Source organism: Condylura cristata, unplaced genomic scaffold (assembly GCF_000260355.1).
Source record: "Condylura cristata isolate star-nosed mole 26May11 unplaced genomic scaffold, ConCri1.0 scaffold00007, whole genome shotgun sequence".
Lineage (NCBI taxonomy): Eukaryota > Metazoa > Chordata > Mammalia > Eulipotyphla > Talpidae > Condylura > Condylura cristata.
Window position 1 is genome coordinate 54246624 of NW_004567108.1, and position 23192 is coordinate 54269815.

The window sequence follows — 23192 nt, forward strand, 5'->3', positions numbered from 1 at the left end:
ACGCCAACATATTATCATTTGTTTAAAACCAACTGTTACATTGACTGATGTGTTATTAAAATCTACTTGCTAGGTCCAGGAGACTCCAGCTCTCAGCCCATGCTGCCAGCTTAAGCTAAATATGAAGGGGATAATTGTCTAGACCTTCACAAACCCTTCCAATCCTGAAGTCTCGAATTCCCAATTGAACACAGTGCAGGGGAGCAGCATTTCTATGTAAGTACTTTCAATAGAGTGATGGTACTTTTTATACTGCCTGTAAGAGCCTTCTGATTTGCACATATTGTTTTCCAGATTTTATCTTTACCACTTAGGGTTCAATTTAGTTTCCCTTTGAATCTCAGATGTGGTATAATGAAAACATACATAACTTGCTACTTTGTCCTTAGTATCTGGTACAAAGCTCCTAAACCTTGGAAATTCCTTGTTACTCTTAAGCCCCTTTTGACCATGCCTGCGTTTATTTTAATGAGGTGCCTCTCGGCACCTGCTGCCAGAGCAAACAATCACTACATTAGAAGGCAACCCCACAATCTCAAGTACCGGAGAGAAGCTGGGAATTAAATGACAAGTTGCCAATGACTTAACCAATCATGGGTAGGTAATACTACTTAAGCAGGATAAGGAAGCATTCAAGTTGGTGAACACATCCATGAGCTGGGAGGGCGGCACACCAGTCAGCAGGAAATTCTGCCCATTCCCTTTGCCCAATAATCTCTGTAACTTGGAATATCCTTTATAGTAAGATTAAGTATAGTGCTTTCTAGGTAATGAGCTGGTCTATGGCATTATTAAATCAGAGGGGTAGGAACCCCTAATTTGAAGCTAACCAAGCAGGTATCCCAGGGAGCCTATTTTCAGCTGGCTTTTAAAGTGGGCCTACTGTTGTGGTGCACATGTGGAGTCTGCGCTGTTTGGGTAGTGTCCGAGTTGAAGGCCACCCAGTATGGTGTCAAGAGAATCAAGAACTGCTGCTGAAGAGGCTCTCCTGTACTTCCTCCAGTGTACCTGGGATTCCTCCTGCCCAGCTTCAGCACCATAGACCTAGCTAAAATCTCCAGCAGTAAATGTGGGAGGAACGAAGTATCCAACCCAGTACTTGAGGTCAATATACATCATGGGTTGTAGTAGCTTTTCTGCTATGTAAACTGCAAAATGCCAAAACAAGGTTCTTAACCAGAGGGTAGCTTTCCCCTTCTGCAACCGAGTTTATTGGAATTTGCACAGCCTTTACACATAACTTTTGGGTAAAGTAAAATGAACAAATGTATCTTGAAAGGCCTTGACAATCTAAAAACTCCAGTGAAACTTTACTTTGATAAGCCTTTGTTCCTGATCTCAACCATGTGGTGAGAACTCTTTGGAGTGTTTAAAAATAAACCTTGTTTAATACCTTGGCTTAAGAGTACAGCATGAACCTATTTTCAGCACTCAAAATTCACTAGATACTAACTAGTCATGTATCTAGGTAAAACCAGTATCAGGATTTTTTTACTGAAACTAGCTCAGGAACATGGACATCCTAAATTCAATGTGACCGAATTTTATCATGGTATTGTTTTAACTCAAGGGGGTGGGGGGGGAAAGCCTTTGTACTCAACAGCTAAACAGGAAACACTTCAAGATGTCCATATACTTATTTGACCTTAAAAATTACAAATCCCTATTCAAGTTACCTTCAAGTCTAACTTCTCTTCTTGTGGGACACCATTTTTCTTCTGTATATTTAAAAAATGTCATACATACCATTTAACATCAGCATTACTAAAGTGTGTTATGCTGAACTGATCTTTTAAATTTAACTCACTAATAAAGTATTTTTTAAATAGCTTCTACTAAAAAGAAATTCATTGGCCGTTGTGCCCTACCAAGGAAGAACTGCAAATATCCTATTCTTCCTTCCTTTCCCCTGAACTGATTTTTGGGGATTGTAGACATATAATAAGAATTTTCTCTCATTAGGCACATTACTAAGGTTCATAAAGACATATAAGAAAATATCTCTGACCACAAACCAACTTCCCATTGGCAATTAAAAAAAACAGAGTCAAGAATACATTTTAAACTTTACTTTAAAAATGTAAATATCTCCCAGTATTTAACAGGTAAAGAAAATAGCATATTGGTTTACTTTATGTGGTCGTTATATTTTATTTTCCAAGTAATACTGATTAAAAATATTTACACACCTATTTTTAAGTCCACAGTTTAGCACTCTTATTTGTATGGCTTTAAAAGTTATAGCACAAGATCTTTACATTAAGGATCGGAGGGGGAAAAGATTCATTCAAAACAAAGCCTGATAAATTATATACATGTTTTTTTCTGTACTTTATTTTAAATACATTAATTTTTAAATGATGCTCACTTTTTTCTCATCTGGTGGTAAAATACTAGTGCAACTTTTCATCAAAATAAAGTTTACCACAGATATAAAACAAATTTTCTCAAATGAAATATGGCCCCTTCAGCTGCCATTAAATTACTCAACCTAACTTAAATGAAAAAGAATTGGGAATTGTCATCATAAGCAAAAATATAAAGTACTATATCGAATTGCCTACACTGCCCTTTACAACACAAACTTTGAAAAAACCAGAGATGCTTTATAGAAGTTTAGTTGGTTTTGAAAAGGCACATGGGTGTGGTTTTTTTCTTTTAACATTCTAGGAATTTTGCCACCACCATTCCATTTCTGTTGCAGATAACGTCGTTAACTATTAAAGAAGACAAGAATGTTGTTCAAACTAAAGAAAGCCAGAAGCCAAAATTTAACTGCACAGTAACAATGCACTTTTCTTCATGCAGCCTTGTTTTTCCTATATATTCAATTTTCTAACATGCATTAGAATACATGAACTTGTATTCTAATGATTTTACAATAATGGAAAAGAATCGAGGAAGGACATGACCTGGGAAAGAGAAGGGAGAACCCTTACCACAATGAAAATACATTCATAACCAACTATATAATAAGAATATAATCCATTTAAGTTTACAGAAATAGACTTCTCAAAGTTCCCCCTTCCCTGACTGGAAAAATCCCTCCTCTGTGGCATTAATGGGGCTGGGAGTGGGAGTGAGAATCAGTTTGTTTCAACAGAAACAGTTCAGCACAACAGGAAAGAGTTTAACTTTGGTCCACTTGTATGTTACTTAAGGACAGTTACACTGCCCATCAGTTCAAAAACCCACACATATATTTAAAAATATATTCATTCGTGGTGTCACTCTAAAACCGGCATCGATGGTCTGTTCTCCTTCCCTGCCTTTTCAGCTTGGGAATCCATTGTTGGTGTGGTCTCTAAATCTGCAGCGTCGTCATGATCTTCCCTGGTGGCCTCAGCATCATCTGCTTGGCTAGGTGCTCTCTCTTCCTGGTTCATAATTTCAGGGGCGACTTGATCCAAATCTGCCTCTAGAAGCTCTGTTTGTACTTCCACTGGCATCTGATTTACCCGTTCAACATGCAGCTCCTCCACATGCACTTCAGTACCTTCTTCGGTTTGGATTCGACCTACTTCGAGATAGCTCACCTGGACCTGCTCAGGAAGTTCACTCATATGTGAATCGTGCACTTGACTGTCCTGGAGCAGATCTGGATGGACCTGTTCTACAGTGACTTGCGCTGAATCCACCTGAACCTGAAGCAGTGGTAACACATGTACCTTCCCAACTTGTTCTATTATAGTCATTGATGTTACAGGTTCCGTTTGCACACGTGTTTCTACAGAGAGAACTTCTTCAGTTACTAGACGCTCTGAAATATTGTGAGTATCACTGAGATGCCTTCTAAATTCATTTCCTTGCATAAACCACAAGTCACATAAAGTACAATGGTTGGGTTTATCTCCAGTGTGTATTACCAAGTGATCTTTGAACTGGTCCCAGCTGTTAAACACACTATTACAGACCTGAAATAAGCAAACACATATTGTTAATACATATATTAGAACTGAAGGATATATGAATACATTTGCTCTGTAAGAAAAAAGTTGCAAAATTTTCTGAAAATGTTATGAATGTGGTTATTTGTAATAAAGCATGGTCCAAGATATTTTATGAATTCTTTTGGTCTTTTAGCTAATGTAACTGAGGTACATTTTGGAAAAAACTTTTACACTGCCTTCACTATTGAAATCTTATATAAATTTTAGGAATATAGAACAATAATACAATTTCATAGTATCAACATTTAAAATCATTGTATTCTGGAGTTCATTTCAACGGGTCTGGCTCCCCTACAACCTGCAGTGGGTCTGATCATATGTATATATATGTTCACACCTGCTTTCCCGGGCTTCATTTTACTGACATCAGTGTGATCTTGGATTAGGTTAAAAAAAAAAAAAAAAAACTACTCTAACTCCCCTTAAAGTCATGACAATGATGTTCTTACGCTCAGTCAGCTCTGTACCTTTGCACTAACTGTTACCCTTCACTTTCAATAATTTCAAAGACAGGATTCTTTGCTAAGGACAGAATACACCCACACATACCTGACATTCATAAAGCTTCTTTCTTCCCTTTTTCGCCCCCACTCCAGTTTGGCATGCAGTCAGGTGACATTTGAGAGTGCTATTTCTAGCAAATCGTTCGTGACAATTTGGACATTCAAAAGGTTTTTCACCTATCAGAATAGACAAAGTTATGTTGACAAATTAAAAAATAGTTTTTCTTGGTTAAGTCTAATAGCACCTTCTTGAAAGGAAGATTATAAATCATAATTCAGACATTTCTACTGTACCCAAAACACTCCTTCAGAGGTAGAAATGTTAATTTTTAGTAATTATAATATCTGTGCTGGACAAAGAAAACTTAAACCTAAGTTTTGTTTCATAGTGGTTTTTTTTTTTTGCATTTCTTAAAAAATGGTCCTATCTTCCATTAGATAAAAATCAAGACCAATTTCTATTTCAAGTAAATGTATTACTACTCATCTAGCAAGAACAGGGTGAGTAGTGTGGTGAGATCAGAAGCCAGAGCATAGCTGGATGAGGGAGGCGAGTGAGGCAAGCTAATGAAAACAGTACAGAAATTCTTTCCAAGATGGTGTGGAAAGTGAGAGAGAGGTGACTAGACAGGGACACAATCAATTAGTTAGGTCAGGAGAGTCACTGTTTATTTACTAAAGAGAAAGGAGCCAGTGAGGAAGAGGAGGACTGAGAATGATAGATGGGAAGACAACATAGAGACATCAAGGTGTGGGTACAGGACTGTCCTCAAAGAAAAAAGAAATCTCTTTCTGTAATAAAAGGGGAGACAAAGATGGAAGTTCACCCCTAGGTGAGATGGGGTTGGGAGACACATCATCTGTTGGGGTGGGCTGTGGACTTAAGCACATGTATGAACAAGAATTACAAAAGTCCAATGTTAGTTCTGAGGTTTTTCTAGAAGCGCTCAGCAGGGAGTAAAAGTACATGGTTGCAAAAATCCAAGGAGGATTTTTTAGAGCAAATGGGATCAAAAGGCAAGGGAGAGTGTGCTTAGAGTACAAGAAAGTGAATCAAGTTGTATACAATGAGGACAAAATAAATGGGGCAATAAACTATATAGACAGGGCAAGGAGAAGTGAGAACTGAAAGAGACAAAATGACATTTGTAAAGAGGAGGCCTGGAATTTCAAAGGTGGCACCTGTGATGTTTCCAGAGTGATCTAATAAGGAAAGACATGCACTTTTCATTATAACATTGAACTTATGTCATCTGAATATTTTCTATTTAAAAAATTTGTTTAATGTACCTAAGGAAATCTACAAAAAGATTAACTATACTTTAGATGTGTAGGCAGTAGTCTTCAACATGCTTTCTATTTATTTATCACAATCCAATAAGAAGGTCCCATTATCTACCTAATGTACACAGACAGGGAAAGACCCAAAGCTAGTGACATATCAAGCTCATCATGCTGGCAAATGTCATAAATGGAGCCAGAAGATAATTCTGATAAATTCCCAGACAAATACTGTTTCTATGAGTTCACATTACTTCTCTGGAAAATTAGGGAATAAAACATTTGAAAACATGGCTGCCGGTCAGCTTTAGGGTTCCCTTACACGCTGGGTATACCATGGTATATCTCCCAATATGTCTGTTATCAGCTCCTAGTCCCAAAGTGCTTACCCTTCTATAGTTTCTTTTTCTGAAGTTAATTATCTCCAATCATATCAATCATATCACCACCTACATCAGAAAGCCAGGAGGTCCTGTCCTAACCTCCATTATCTCACTGATCCCCAAATCCTTTCAATTGTTATAACTTAATGTTATTCACATCTCTCTTTTCTGCTTTTTGTTTAGATTTCCCTAAGTTTCCTAATTAGAACTAGATTTCACTCCAACCTATCCCTACTATCAGTCATGTTTTTAAAACATAAATGGGATCAGAATCCCTCCTAACTTAAACTTCTTTCAAATGATGTGGAGCCTTCCAAGATAAAATCCAACTCACTTACAGCCCTTATTATACAATCTTGTCCTAGTCTCCCATTTCTACAGCACTCTCTCAACTCATCCTTGAGCCACTGGTAGATTATCCAGCTGCCTCTCCTAGCAATCCTTTCTTTAGCACTAATCCTCCAGCTGGAATAACCTACCAGCAGTGCTCCAGAGTCCCTCCCTCTCAGTCCTCTACGCTAGTGCACTGTCCCATTTCGTTGTCTGAAATGCCTGTCTCCTGGCTAATTCCTTTCCCTTTGAAAGTCATGACACAGTAATCCCTCTAGGAAACGGTACTTATCTCTTTCATCTCCATGACCTTGTGGTACAGATTTTAGTAACAAGATTTCAATTAAATGTGATGTCACTGGGAAAAAAAAAAACCCCGCATTCAACCTAAAAGTATCTGCTAATTACCTGTATGCTTTCGAAGATGTTCTTTAAAATGTCCAAAGTGGTCAAACTGTTTCTCACAGTACTGACAAATGTGAATTTTTTTCCCAGTTCTTTGCTTCTTACTGACTCCACCTTCTTCAAGGTGGTAACAATTGAGGTGCTGTTTCCATGCGCTCTCCCGAAGATACCTTTTATTGCATATGTCACACTTGAAACTCTCAGTTGAGTGTGATTTCATGTGTTCCTTAAAATGGTAAAACAATTTAAATGAACGGTTACATTTCTCACAATGGAACAAGTCCTTCACATGTGACAGCTGAAGTTCCACAATTTCAATACCTTCTACCTGTTTGCTTGTGGGGTCAGATGCACAGCCATCTTCTTCTTTAATCTGCCCTTTTCTATCACCTTGACGGTACTTGCTGGTAATATCTGCCAACAATGCCAGCGCAGAGTCATCAGAGGAACCTGTACTCTGAATGTACTTTATAGATTGTTTGGCAGAAGCTACCTCCTCTAAGGTTTCGATGCCTTCGTCTTCTACTTCAATTGTGCCTTCAGCAATCTCTACTTCAATTTCAACAGGTTCTGATTCTGCAGATGGCAACGACTCGGTAATAACATTTGAAGTTTCTGCGATTTTCCTTTTTTTTGCCTCACTTTTTCCTGTAGCATTTTCCTCTAGTGGAGCTGAGTTTTCTTTGCTCCTGAAATACAAAATGTATGGAATGAAAACCTGTAAGATCAGTCAAGACCCAGCAGGCTTTTTGGAACTGATAAGCCAATAAAATCTAATAGAAAGATATAAAACAAAACTGGAAGACTTACAACCTGATTTCAAGACTTACTAAGTAGCCAATGTAAGTTAACATGTGATTATCAGTGAAAGGAAAGAAAAGAAGACTAGTAGAGCAGAATAAAAAGAACTGAATAAAGTCCTGAAACAAATCCACTTATATAGCAATTCAATTGATTTTTTCAAAAAGGTTCCAAGGTAACTTAATGGAGAAAATGTTATCTTTAACAGCGCACTGCTAGAACAATTGGTATTTACTGATACATCGGAAAAATAAAACTTGATCTTTACCATCATATCAAACAAAAAAATTCAAATGGATAATATACTTACTAGAAATCAAACTATTAAATTTCTATAACAGGAAACAATCTTATCAATTGGTTTTTAAAACTGCCCCCCCCATAAACCCCAAAAACCTTAATGGCAAAACTGGAAAAATAATTTCTGTAAGTTAAAATCTTTGCTTCTGAACTAAAACGGCAAGCCACACACCCTCAAGAAGTTTTAAACATTTGCTCTCAAAGGTCTTGTTCAGAGAATAAAGAAAGAATTCCACAATTCAGTAAATTCAGTAAGAAAAGACAACCGTTGGGAGACAATTCGCCACTGATTTTTTTTTTAATATAATAGTTTTTTTTACATCATTTTGTGCCTTTGGCCATCTCAGCTTTAATCCCCATGGGCTTCCTATCACCAAATCACCCGTGTGCCACCACCATAGACCAGTGCACTTCACCCCCCGACCCCATTTTTGATCCCATTCCCCACTCCACCCCTGTAAAATGTCTCTGGTATATAATTTTTCATTATGCTCCTGCTATGAGTGAAACCATCTGATATTTTTCTTTTTCTTTTTTTCTTTCTGGCTTATTTCATTAAGATGATCCCTTCCAGCTCCATCCATGTTGCTGCAAAAACCACGAGCTTATCTTTTGACTGCTGAGTAATATTCCACTGGATATGTGTACAATATCTTTTTAATTTATTCATCTACTTTTGGGCACTTGGGTTGATTCCATGTCTTTCCTAATGTAAATGAAGCAGCAATAAACATGGGACTGCAGGTGTCTTTCTGAATCTCCAATGATGTGTGTGTGGCTTTTTTTTTTTTTTAAGATTTATTTATTTATGCTTACAAAATTGGGGTACAGACCAGAGGTGTGATGAGTGGAAGGATTCACCAGAGACAGAGTGAGAAACAGAACAGGCAGGTCTACTGAAATACACTGCTGAGAGGAGCAGTGGGCAGGTCAGAAGTCTGCCACGCCATGTGGGTCAGCTCCCTGATGAGGAATCTAACTCATGCTGTAGTGGCTTTGGAGAGCTTCATAATGTAGTGTTTTTAACCCACTGGGCCACCAGCAAGAGCCCGTTCAATGATGTGCTTTTACACCTCTTATGAACGTACACTTTTGGCTCCAGACTGTTTCTTCAAAGAAGTTTACAATAACCATCAGCCTGGGAAGCTAGAGAGCACCTCACTCTGAGACAGAGGGCAGCTCTGCTTACTGCTCAGTACGTTACTTGTCTAGTCCACTATAAAAGATCTGAGTTTCCTCAATTAGGTTACCTGAGTGGTAAACCAATCACCTACAAAGCAAATGCTCATATCACTTTCATCAGGGAAACACAAATCAAAATCGCAATGAGATTATCACCTCATGTCTGTGAGAACAGCTCCTATCAGAAAGACCAGAAACAGCAAATGCTGGTAAAGGAGGAGAGAAAAGGGACCCTCATACAGTGTTAGTAAGAATGTGAACTGGTCCAACTCTTTGGAAAACAGAGGTTTCTCAAGAAATTAAAAATAGATGTACCATTTGACTTAGAAATTCCACCCCAAGTTCTTTACCTAAAAAAAGATAAAAACACCAATTCAAAAAGATATATATGCATTCCTATGTTGACTGCAACACTATGCAAACAGGTGAGTGGATAAGGAAGATGTGGTATATATGTACAATGGAGTACTATTTGGCTACATAGAAAAGAAATCTGGGGCCTCCCTGGTGGCACAAGGGGAACATCTCAGCATTACAAAGCTATCAGAGACTACTGCAGCGTAAGTTTGATCCCTGGCCAGTAAGCTATGTACATGGTGTGGCAGACCTCTCCTGTCTCACCCACTGCTCCCCTCAGCAGTGTATTTCAATCTGCCAGTTCTGCTTCCCACTGTCTCTGGTGAATTCTTTCACTGGTCCTCTCCTACCCCCCATACTTCTGGTCTACACCCCAACTCTTGTATGCATAAAAAAAAAAACCTTTAAAATAAAACAAAGTTGAAATCTTACAATTTGTGGCAACATGGATGGAACTGGAGACTATATGAAGTCAAAGAAGTCAGAAGGAGAAAGACTGACCAGATTTCATTCACATGGTACAAAAAGAACTAGGCAAAGGACAAAAGCAAATCAAACAAGCCCTTGAAATCTGACCTATTGAGCCAGGGTTACAAAATGGGTCTGATCATCCATTAGGTGGTGGTGGGGGCAGACAGGGGTTGTGGTTATTGACATTTGGTGTTATGTGTGGTAACACTCATTTTAAGAGGTGTGAGCCTGTACTCTTATAACATATAAGGTGATGGAAGCCTCTCCCTGTCACTCCCCTCTCCCTATTTCCCCTTCTCTATTTATACACATATACATAAACATGCACATATACACAAACATGCACATATACACCATATGTAAGGGCCATATTCTAATCCAACTATGTCCTTATAAGGAGGAGGACATTTGGATACACACAGAAAGAGAAGCAAGCCAAACAGAGACAAAGAGGAAAGATGGTGGTATGAGACGATGCAGACTGGAGTTACGGTAACACTGTCCAAGAATGCTGGAACTACCAGCAGCTAGAAGAGGCAAGGCAGGATATTCTGATGAGTAGGACAGCCCTCCTAATAGCTTGATTGGGGACTTCTAATTTCAAGAACTGTAAAACAAATTCCTTTAAGTGGTACTGTTATGGCAGCCCCAGGAAACTAAAACATGTTCAATAAGAAAAACTAGGAAGGTGGTTTGCAGGAGTGTTAGGTAGTAACTAACATTAAAGACTGCTGCTGGAATAGTGTGCTGGTTTGCAAACTCTGGGGAAGAAGTGGGAAGGAATTTCCTGCCAATCGGATGCTCAGTCTGAAGCCTGCCATCATTAACAACTAAGATTCAAGTGTGTGTGTACTGGGGGGGTTATGGGGGTGTTGAACAGAAAAGGGTGTGGCCCCACCGCCTTCCTTTTCTTGTGTACTCTGCAATTTAAAGAAACTAGTATGTTGTTACCTGGCTTCATCAAAGAAGTTTTTAAAAAATTTTTCTCTCCCCTCCACCACAACCATCCCTTCAATTTCCCATCTCTTAACTGTCTGTTACATGAAAGTCCAATATTTGCTTTTATGAGTTCTCACTTGTTTGCTGCATAATAATTTTTTCAAATTCCCTCCATTCTGTTGAATACCTACATTAATCTTTTCCTGTGGCCAAGTAATACAGCATGTACTACATCCTTCTGATCCATTCATGCACTGAAGATTTAGGCTGTTTCCATATCCTAGCTGTAAATAATGCTGTTGTAAATATTGCAGAACATAACAGATTTTTTTTTGTTGGTTTAATATTCTGTGGAAATATGCCCAAGATTGGAATTGCCTGTTCATACAAAACTTCCAATTTTAATTGTTTAAGGTAAATCCAGATTGCCTTCCATATGGTTTCACTTTCACCAGTTCAATTCCCACCACCTATAGAATTCCTTCTCTACATCATCTATTATACTTGGAGATCTTTTTGTTATTTGCCATCCACAGTTGGTAAGGGGTAGCTAACTGTAGTTTCAATCTACATCTTCTATCTGGAGTGATGAACATTTTACCATGTCTTTTAGCCTTCTGGCTATTGTCTTTAGTGAACTATTTATTAATACCTGCTGCCTATTTGTTAACTGTTGAATTGTATGAGCTTTTAAATATGTTGGGTATTCATGGGGATTACAACTGAGATGGAAAAAGGAACAAAATGATGTAAAAATAAATTATTATATTAGAAAAAATGTTGGGTATTAATCCTTATATCAGTTAAATATAATTTTTCCCACTTAGTAGGATGTCCATACATATTATATTTTCAGCTTTTTAACTTGAGGTAGTCCCAATTGCTTATTTTTAATATCCTTGCCACAAGGACTGATACTAAAATAATCTTTATTGCCGATATTTTTTAATGTATTGCCAAAGTTTTTCCTCTTTGTATTTTATTGTTGCGGGTCTTATAACCAATCTTTTCTCCAGTTGGAACTTTTGTGTCTGATGTTAGCAACTAATCTAATTTCATTCTTTTCTTAAAATAAAGATTTATTTATGCACACAGAACTGGGGTACAGGCCAGAGGTGCAGGGGTGGTGAGAGGATTCACCAGAGACAGAGTGGGGAGTAGAACAGGCTGATCAACAAAGTACACCGCTGAGGGGAGTAACAGGTGAGTCAGGAGAGGACTGCCATGCTTAATTTCACTCTTTTTTTTTTAAGTGTGGCTTTCCAATTTTCCCTGTACCAGTTATTAAAGAAACTACCTTTCTTCCATCTTATTATAGTCATGGATGTTTTATCATAGATTACATTATGGCACCATGTGTGAATTTATATCTGGATGTTCCATTCTGTTCTACTGGTCCTTGATCTATTTTTGCGCATTATCATATTATTTTAAATGCTTTTTGAAGTTTGAATTCAGATTAAGGTGACAGCTTCATCAATTTAAGATTCTTGTCTTAAAGGCTGCCTTGGCAATTCATACCTTTTGTGGTTCTATACAAATTTCAGTATTTTTGGTCCTGTTTCTTTGCAAAATATTGCTGGGGTTTTGATGGGAATTGTGTTAAATTTGTATAGCATTTTAGGTAAGATAGTCATTTTGATTGTACTGATTCTCCATATCAATGAGCAAAGAGAGTCTTCCGTTTCCTTATGTTCCTACATGAGTACTTTAACATCTTGTAGTTTTCATTGTATGGGTCTTTGTACCTCCTCTGTTGATTCTAGGGCTTGGTTTTATTTAATTTTTTTGATTAACACTGTCCCATACTGTTGTTATTTTGGAAGTATAGCCCCCCCCCAACCGGTATCAACACAGTAGTGCACAAACTACCAAATCATCCATAGTTAATTATTTTGGAAGCAACTATATAAAATTATTTTCTTAGTATTTTTGCTTCTTATTTGTTGTTCATATTTTAAAAAGCTATGGGCTTTTAAAAGATTTATTTATTGATGCATACAGAACTGAAGTATAAGCCAGAGGTGCAGGGGCAGTGAGAGGATTCACCAGAGATAGAGTGGGGAGCAGAATAGGCAGACAGATAAAAGTACACTGCTGAGGGAAGCAGTGGGCGAGACAGGAGAGGTCTGCCAGCCATGTGGTCACCTCCATGGCTGGGGATCAACTAGCACCTAAGTAACTGCAGCCAGCTCACAGGGCTGTGCTTTAACCTACTGTGCCACCAGGGAGGGCCCAACTATGGGTTTTATATGCTGATTTTGTAACCTGCCATTTTGCTGTTTGATTTGTTTATAACTTTCTGATGTAGTCTTTAGGACCTTCCATATATCATATACAAATTGTGATAGGTCACTTCTTTTCCTGCATGTATTCCCTTTATTTCCTGTGTTTGATTGTCCAAAACTGCTAATACTAAGTTAAAAAGAAATGGTGACAACGGCATCCTTAATTTTTGTGCTGAATATCAGGGAGTAAGCTTGCAATTTTTCAACACTGAGTAGTAGTATGTTTGCTGTTCGTTTGGGATATATGGCCTTTATTATACTGAGGTAGACTCCTTCTATTCCCATCTTGGTTAGTATTACCTTAAATAGATGTTGAAGGTTCTGTCCCTTTAAAGACAGATTACTGCAACATGCTCCTAAACTAAGTGTGACAAGAGGGAAATTTGCCAGTTACTAACAGAAACCAAGTGAGTCATTAGAGTTTTGGGCTGGTCAAAGTAGGAGATGTGAAGCAACAGAATGTTCATCCAAGAATGGTGACACCTGAGTCACCTAAGTGGCTCAGCTCCTCCTGCAATCTGTTGTACCACCTTAGACTCATTTGGAGATGACCATAAAAGGACTGAGTTGTTTTTTGTTTTTTATTTTTGGCAGTGAGTTTTGGCTGCCATTAGGGTGCCAAAAGGAACAGTTCTCTGAAATAAAACCCCATGATGAGGAATTGATTGTTAAGACTCTTTCTCCTCAATCAGAACTACAATGAGGTACCATCTCATACTTATGATAATGGTATATGCATCAGAAGGTCCCCAACAAATGTTGGAAAGGATAAAGAGTAAAAGAAATCCTTTTGATACAAATGAACCATGGGGAAAGCAATTTTACCTTAAAAAACTAAAAGCAGGCCCTTCCTGGTGGCACAACGGGTTAAAGCACAGCACAAAGAAGCTTAAGCCACTTCTGTATGAGTTCGATCCCGCCTGGCCTGGAGGTGACCACATGGCTCGCAGACCTCTCCTGACCCGCCCGCTGCTCCCCTCAGCAATGTACTTCATCCATCTGCATGTTCTGCTCCCCACTCTGTCTCTGGTGAATCCTCTCACCCTCCACATCTCTGGCCTGTACCCCAGTTCTCTACAAATAAATAAATCTTTAAAAAAGCTAGGGCCCTCCCTGGTGGCGCAGTGGGTTAAATCACAGTACCAAGAAGCTAAAGCCACTTCAGCCTGAGTTCGATCCCCTCTCCTGACGCCCCCGCTGCTCCCCTCAGCAGTATACTTTGTCAATCAGCCTGTTCTGCTCCCCACTGTCTCTGGTGAATCCTCTCACTGCCCCTGCACCTCTGGCCTGTACCCCAGTTCTGTGTGAATAATTAAATCTTTAAAAAAAAAAAAAAACTAAAAGCAGCAATACTGTATATGGCAATCCCATTCTTGGGCTTATATTCATAGAATATGAAGCCATCAACAACAAAAAATGTGTTCCACAATATTCATAGCAGTATTATTTAAGAGCTTAAATATGGGAGTAGTCAAAATCTCATTCAAGGGAATAAATAATGGGTTAAACATACACCATGAAGTATTATATAGCCATAATAATGGATGATACACAGTCATTTTCTACAAAATGGAGGAAATCTGAGATAATTATATGCAGCAAAGTTAAAATGATAAAAATGTTGAACATTTACATAGCAGATATGATCATGTAAAATAACTTAAAAATCTAGCAGACATTAATAAACATCCTGAGGACTGTGAGGTTAAGGGGGAAAAGCAAGGGAAAGAAATAAGGGAACAAAGGAGATGGTGATGGTAGAAAAGTTACCTTACCAACCACAGACAAAGCTGCAACATCAACAGCAGCTTTCACTTCCAGACTTCCAGGCTGCTCCAGGCTTAAGAATTGGTGAGTAAAACAATGAAAATGGAATAGAACAGAGTAGAATGGAGTAATTCTTGTCTCATGGGATATGTCTCTTTGATTAAGTACAAATAAAGTCCATAAAACTAACTTTATAACCTTAAAAACAACAACAAAAAGTCCTCCTGTCTAACTGAAAGGCACCAGGAAATGAGAAAAGGGCCCAAAGTAATAAAAATTCCTATGGCCAGGACACCTAAAGCCCCTCCTAAATCCTTATGTTAAAAACAGGCAAAAGCATAAGAGATAAAAAGGAAACACATGTCCTGAATTAATGTACACAGCCAGTGGAAAAATAATGCAGATGGGCTACTGAATCAGGGACCCCCCAAAATGAAATAAACATTATCAGAAATGATGGAGGGCTTTGGGTAGAAAACAATGAAAGTCTGACTGGCCAAGCCACACACAGCTAAGCAGACTGTTTGAAACTAAAATAGGCCTTGCTTACTAATCACTAATCACAGATCACTTCCCCATTCCCATCTCTTCTACTTTCCCTTCCCCTCTACTTTGAGCTGCTTTAAGGAGAAAGATAATTATAGGTGGAGCCAAGGTCTGTTTCCAAAAGGATATAGTGAAGCACTATACACCCATCCAAGTACACTAAGGGAAACGGGAGTGGAAGGCATGAAAACATCCATGGTTCTGTTAGGTTCAGGTATCTCACTATTCCCTCCTAGGTCACTGGGGAGAGGGTCACTGATGGGGTTTGGGCAAAGTCCATGGGGAAAAAAATGAGGATGTCCTGATCCTATGGGTGGGGCTGATTCTGTATACTGTGACACTTTGACCGAATGCACAGGAAGAACTAGCGCGTGCACTTACACTTCACTACTCCGCAAGTACCAGGTACAGATCATCCTGACTGGGAAGAATCACAGGTAGAGAAGAGCAACTAGAACAAACCCCCTGACATGAGCTACTCATGCAGGGATCAAGATTTAGGACAAACCAAGACTCAAGTCTCAAAGGCCCTGACTTAGTGTCAGTACACCTCTACCAGCAAGAGTTCAGAGTTTTGATCAGCAAGTCAAGTTTCCTGGGACTCTACAGGTGGGTTAACAATACTTAATTCCTACAGCAGTAAAAGAAAAGTTGACTCTTTTCATCACCTCCTCCCTCCTCCCACCAAAAATGAAGTCCAGCACCTTAAGTGGACAACTTGGATACAAAATAGTATGTGCCTAGTTTTCTTCTTTATATTCATTAATCTGTAAATTTTCTAAGCGGGGCCCCAACCAACAGGCTATATTGGAAATTGTCCATCAAGCTGTGGTACATTCTCTAAGGGGCCCTAATACTGAGCTTCCTTTCAGCTATAAGTCTCTGTGACTAATACTTTTGGGTATTAGAACTTTTAGAAAAGGGAGGCAGTCTCCACCCAAAGGTATTCATTAGATTTTGAACTGTCAAGTGCCCTCACAGGCTGCAAGGTACACTCTCTAGGAAAAAAATTAGCTCACTGTCAAGCTCCTGTTGAAACTGATACCTGATCCATGGAGGCTTTGAGGCCCCCTACTTATTATCACTGGCAGTATGTCCACTAAGACTTCAAGAGTAAAAGGTAAGATATGCCCAGCAAGTTTCACTTGACAAACAGGAAAGTATACTCAAGAAAGAGGTTAACCTCCTGAAAATAGTGATAGACCTCTGCTCTATTGTCCAAAGAAGGTACATCAGTGGGGTCTCTGATTCACTGATGGTTTGGTGAAGCTCAGTCTTAAGTATCAACTATGTAAACCTAAAGATGGAGGTAGTCACTTTACTAAAAGAGCATAGCTCAGGCTGTATTCATAGCTCTGTAATAGCCTTGTAAGATTTTTCTAAACTGACTCTTGGGCTATTATTGCCAATAATCAGTTGAAAGATTTAGACATCCTGGCAGGTTAGATACACCCATTCTTTGTGTCAACAACTGTGGAAACAAACACAGCAATTGATCAAACTACATGCAGATCACTATTTAAATGTCCATAGAATCAAACTGCTAATCAAGCCTGCACTGCCCAGATTTCCATTGACATCTAGCACCAACATTACTTTGAATACATTCATTACCATATATTGAACAGAAAGTAAAGGACCCTGTGTTTCTCAAGTAAGATGCTGCTGTGTACCAGATATGGGACGCCTGCTGGAAGCTGGCAGATCACATTGCCCTGGGGATCGTCTCCAACTGTTCCTTGCAGAATGACTACACTGGACCTTTGAGCCCATCTTAGAGCAATCAGTGAGGCCTCACTTGATACTTTCACATTATATTCTTGCTATTCCAACCTGACCAGCTGTTTCTGGCCATACCACAGTGACCCTCAAGACTAATTTGTAACCTGTTTAGATTTCTGTACTGCCTGCAGTTTGATAACTATGTGTTGATAGCTACTCAGAAACTGGTTGATAGTCAAGGTATCAATGGACCTTTCAAATTCTATGATCTATGGGTAATAACACTGCAGAGTACTGCCAACAGCTTGCTCAAACAGGGACTTAAGATTTCTGACTACTTCCTCACCAACTCCAGGTTCAAAAACCTGAATTACAATTTTGGTTTGGTCACTGAACACAACTGTCACCAAAAATGAATTATCTCTTTTCAGGTATTTCTTGGGTAATGATCAAGACAAAAGGGGTGGGAAGTTACTTAAATCCAAGTGGAAATTTAAGATTTTGCCTTGACCATTCTTAGCCATGATGCTTGTCTTTCCTTCTATGGCAACACTGAAACTGTCCAGCTGGTTATCTTTTTCAGGTGACAGTCTGGGTATGTCATATTCAAACTTAATTCTAGTTCAGTCACCTGGATTCTCTTGTTAAAATGACATCTTAAAATTTAATAATAACCGAATAGTTGAGAATACTGCTTGCAGTATGGTTTATGTGAGGCACAAACGGGAAACACAATGGGTCTCCAAGTTTTATAAAAATATACTTATCCTGGGCCCTCCCTGGTAGCGCAGCGGGTTAAATCACTGCACAAAGAAGCTTAAGCCACTTCCGCATGAGTTCAATCCCCGCCTGCCCCGGAGGTGACCACATGGCGGGGCAGACCTCTCCTGACCCGCCCGCTGCTCCCCTCAGCAGTGTACTTCGTCGATCTGTTCTGCTCCCCGCTCTGTCTCTGGTGAATCCTCTTACCCTCCGCATCTCTGGCCTGTACCCCAGTTCTGTATGAATAAATAAATCTTTAAAAAAAATATATATATATATATACACACACACTTATCCTTCTTGTCCCTGACCATTCTACAGAAAAGCATGGCTATGAACAGACGTGAGGAAGTGACATTCCATCTACTATAAATGGTATACACTGATTTTTATGGGAGTGGAAAAAAAGCAATAACCCTAGCACTCAGGAAGAGAACATCTCAGACCCCAGAAAGGGTGGAGAGGAAAGAACATTAATGATCTTTGTCCTTCAGAATTGTCCAAAAGGGGTTCCGCAGTAAGAAAATGCTCTGACATTGCATCTCCAACCATTGCAAGTTTCTAAATTGAGAAATGAACATGTTATCCCCTCTTAGATAGTTCTGACCACCATCCTCTCTAACTAATGAAGTTGCCTTTTGGGAACATCAGGAATTAGCTGCCCATGCAGGACACTACATGTTTTTCCCATTATCATAGCTCTTCGTTTGTAAACTGGATGACTGTTACTCGGCTGGTATACAGGCAGGTATCTGTAATAAACAGGACAGACTGCCATGTCTGCCCTCAGATACTCCCTCCAAAATCAAGGATGAAGCTCAAACATTCTAACTGATATGGGGCAAAGGGAGGTCACATTGGAGACTATGTCAGCTGGCAGCTCTGACTGTTGGAGGCAGCATCTCAGTAGGCTGAGCAGGATAATATGTAAGGCACCTGCTACTTCCTTAAAAATAGCAGGAACTGGGCCCTTCCTGGTGGTTCAGCAAGTTGAGCACAGAACCAAGAAGCTAAAGCCACTTCAGCATGAGTTCAATCCCAGCCCCAGAGGTGATGTACACAGTACAGTAGATCTCTCCTGACCGGCCCGCTGCTCCCCTCAGCAGTCATCGACCTGCCTGTTCTGCTCCCCACACTGTCTCTGGTGAAGCCTCTCACTGCCCCTGCACCTCCAGCCTGTACCCCAGCTCTGCATAAATAAATAATTTTATTTTTTAAAAAAGGAACTTTCTTATACAATTTTATATAAATGATGTAATTCCAAGCAAAGCAAAGTCCAAGTATTTCAGTGTCATTCAAAAAGTTTGTACTGTATTCCAAAAAATCCTTGCATACTGCAAATGTGAGATGTATACCTTAATTCAAATTCTACATCTATAAAACAGTTACACAGGGCCCTCTTTGGTGGCGCAACAGGTAAAAGCACAGTACTATGAAGCTATCTGCAGCCATTGTAGCACCTCCCGGGTAAGGAGGTGACTCACATAGTGTGGCAAGCCTTTCCTGACCCACCTGCTGCTCCCCTCAGCGATGTATTTCAGTAGATCTGCCTGTTCTGCTCCCCACTTTGTCTGTAGTGAATCCTCTTAACCCCCGCACCCCTGGCCCAGATCTGTAGGCATAAATAAATCTTTTTTAACAAAGTCACACTCTTCTCAATACAGGGTGCCTTAACTAATCAATTTAGACACAAGTAAATATTTGTTCTTAAATTATTTTGTTAAATCACATCTTTCTAAGATCCTGAAGAGCCCTAATTACTGCTTATACAGAATTGTGGTTATTCTTCTGATAGCAAATTTTGCACTATTAATATGAAATTAATATTCTACTTTGGGAGGCTCCAATTTTTATTTTAATTTTTAAAGATTTATTTATTTATGCATACAGAACTGGGGTACAAGCCAGAGGAGCAGGAGTGGCGAGAGGATTCACCAGAGAGAGAGTAGGGAGCAGAACAAGTTGATCGATTAAGTTCACTGCTGAAGGGAACAGGGGGTGGAGAGGTCTGCGGTGCCATGTAGATCACCTCCAGGGTGGGGGTCGAACTCCTACTGAATCAGCTGCAGCTCGCTTGCAGTGCTGCGTCCTTACCCGTTGAAGGCTCCAATTCCACAATAGCAGTTTTGCTTTCATATCAACTAATGCAGTGTGGTCACTTTGAAGACATTTTAAATGACCAATTCAACTTGCCAGGTCTATGCAAATAAACTGAAACTAAATCATGACTTACCCAGATAAAGAAGCATACCAATTGGAAAGATGTTAACATAAGGAAAAAAGTACTACTTATGATGAAATATGGTTCTTTTTAAACATAAGCAACTAGGCTTCCTTGGTTTGGTGGGTTAAGTCTTGCACCATTACTGCTATAGCTGGAGTTCTTTCCCTGGCCAGGGAGCTGAGCCACATATGGTACACACTTCTCCTGTCCCAACTGCTGCTCCCCTTAGCAGTGTATTTCAGTAAGTCTACCTGATGCTCCCCACTCTGTCTCTGGTGAATCCTCTCATCCCTTGTATCTCTGGCCTATACCCCAGTTCTTCTATGCAAAAAGAAGAAAATAAATAAACGTAAGTACTGGAGTAAATTGTAAAGTTCTTCTTAACTAGATTATACAAGAACTGGGGTACAAGCTAGAAGTGCAGGGAAGTGAGAGGAGTCACCAGAAACAGTGGGGAGCAGAAGAGGAACGGTCTGTGATGCCATGTGGGTCACCTCCCTGGCTGGGGATAGCACTTGTACTTCAGTGACTGCAGGTAACTTAATAGTGCTGCACTTTAACCTGCTGCACCACCAAGGAGGGCCCTATTAACGCTTGTTTTAATCATGGGTATTATCTGGTGAACCCGAACCCAGCTTGAAACAGAAATAATTAAAAAAAAAAAAAAATGCTGTTTCCAGGCTTCTGTAGAGTAGGAGATAAGCAAGTTTGGAGTCAGAACAAAATGGCAAGTCAATAGATTTTAGAGGCTGGTAAGGGAAGAGACACCTGGCAACTGGTTTAGGCCAAGAGACAATTTTAAGTGGTAGCTTTTCAGATACCTCCTAAAGCTAACAAAGCGCATAATCCATGCATCAGAAAGGTTGTACTACATTGGGAAGATGTGGAACAACACTATTGCTCTAAAGGAGAATGTTAAAGAAAAAAAATACAGACTTACAGAAGTACCTATGTCAACCTGCCTGAGGTATATAGGCCAGGTTTCAGAGAAGTGGTAGCTGGCTCTCTGCACCACAACCATAAAGTAAAGATTCTACCAATGAACTAATGGGATAAGGTATTCCAGGCTGAGAACACGGTATGTGCATGGTATTATTATGTGGCAAACAGTATTGTAAGTACTTTACACTTATTCAATAAACAGGTAGATCTAAGAGATTTCTAAAAAGTATTTGGATATATGACATGATTCAGCTCACTTTGCAAACAGCCCTAACTATAGAGGCATTTGTCAAAAACAATCAGCTGCAACTGTGTTTGTCATTGCAGCTTGAGGTGGAACTAATGGGGATATAGCTAATGCCAAAACTTAAAAACTGACCAAAAACTTGAGGAATAACTGGAAGTCTAAGACGTCCATACAGGAGCTGAGAAAACACTGCATACTCCAGTTATGCAAGTCTGTGTGCATACACCTAGGAAAGATATGACAGAGAAAAAGCCCTATGCTCTCACCGCCTATGTTCAGTGTATACAGGAAAAAAAAGATAAAAACTTGTAAACTACTTACTGGGATACTGATGGTGTGCCCCCAAACAGAAAGTTCTTCAACAAAGGCTTGGAGACTTACTGCTTTAAGGAAATAATCTGTTGACAATCATTAGCTGACCAAGAGATTTCAATGGGTACAGAATTTCCAGCGTTAATCCAGATAAATAACTAAACAAAGGTGGGGGCGGGGGCTTTCTGAGTATCAATCTGATATACTATTATTTACAATGTCTAATTTCTTTTTTAAAGATTTATTTATTTATTCATATAGAACTGGGGTACAGGCCAGAGATGCGAAGGATTCACCAGAGACAGAGCGGGGAGCAGAACAGGAAGATCAACGAAGTACACTGCTGAGGGGAGCAGCGGGCAGGTCAGGAGAGGTCTGCCTCGCCATGTGGATCTCCTCCGGGGCAGGCGGGAATCGAACTCATGAGAAAGTGGCTTAAACTTCTTAGAGCTGTGCTTCAACCCGCTGCGCCACAAGGAAGGGCCCTACAATGTCTAGTTTCTAACAAAATTCATGAGACATACATAATAGTAAAGTATAGCTCATACACATGGGAAAAGTTAAAAGGACTGTCCCCATGAAGTCAATACCAGACATTGTATTATAAACCAATACATAACAGTGGTACCTTCCTGTGGCCCTGAACTCCACAGAGTACCCTGCATGTCTAATTGGTTCAAGAAAAAAAACTGACAAGCTATAGATCAAAAAGAATTTGTGGTCTCAATAACTGTAAGGACCTAGATAGGTCTGGGAAAACAGGTCTAACCAGTTATTCTTTATCTCTCAATGACTATATGTATCAACTAAATCCAACCTAGTGCACTGTCACAGACAACATTCCACTGTCTTATACCAAGGACTTTCCTCTTAATGAGCTACTGCTTAATACCATCAACAGAAAGGACCCACACAGAACATTTTCCAGAAGATGTACATAGAATTAACTACACTACATGGTATTTCTCCATCCATATATATTCCACTAGGTCTACCTCCATTAAGAGACGACCTAGTCAGGTACAGAATCAACAAACCTCTATTTTGCCAGCCACATCTCAGTTCTCTCTGCTGGAGAGCAATCGACTCAAGTCAGCATGTACCCATCCATTCATGCACACGTACACTACAGACCACTGTATCAGAATATATGTGCACCCAGCTCTTGTCAGGAAAAGTTTAGCCTGACTCTCAAACTAATTAAAAAAAACACTAAGGGGCTCTCCCTGTTGGTGGAATGGGTTAAAGCACCACATTATGAAGCTCTCCGAAGTCAATGCATCATGAGTTTGATCCCCGGCCAGGGAGCTGACCCCATGGCGCAGCAGACCTCTCCTGACCCACCAGCTGCTCCCCTCAGCAGTGTACTTTGTCAATCTGCTTGTTCTGCTCCCTGCTCTGTCTCTGGTGAATCCTCTCACCCACCACACACCTCTGGCCTGTACCCAATTTCTGTAATCATAAAGAAATCATAAAAAAA

The 23192-nt window shown here is 39.6% G+C and overlaps 1 protein-coding gene across 5 annotated transcripts in view; it reads right to left on the bottom strand.

Annotated features, from left to right (window-relative positions):
• Positions 1–2057: 2057 nt before the first annotated feature.
• The window catches only part of ZNF131 (zinc finger protein 131), a 30735-nt gene continuing 9600 nt past the window's right edge, over positions 2058–23192 (bottom strand). For 4 of the 5 annotated variants that reach the window (XM_012721976.1, XM_012721980.1, XM_012721978.1 and 1 more), the window contains exons 5-7: positions 6856–7541; positions 4500–4630; positions 2058–3914 (exon numbers count right to left, since the gene is read on the bottom strand). In XM_012721976.1, coding sequence (XP_012577430.1) covers positions 3228–3914; positions 4500–4630; positions 6856–7541 — 1504 coding nt within the window. In that variant the 3' untranslated portion in view covers positions 2058–3227. The remainder of the gene's footprint in view (positions 3915–4499; positions 4631–6855; positions 7542–23192) is intronic. The other variant, XM_004678344.2, reaches the window with a different exon arrangement.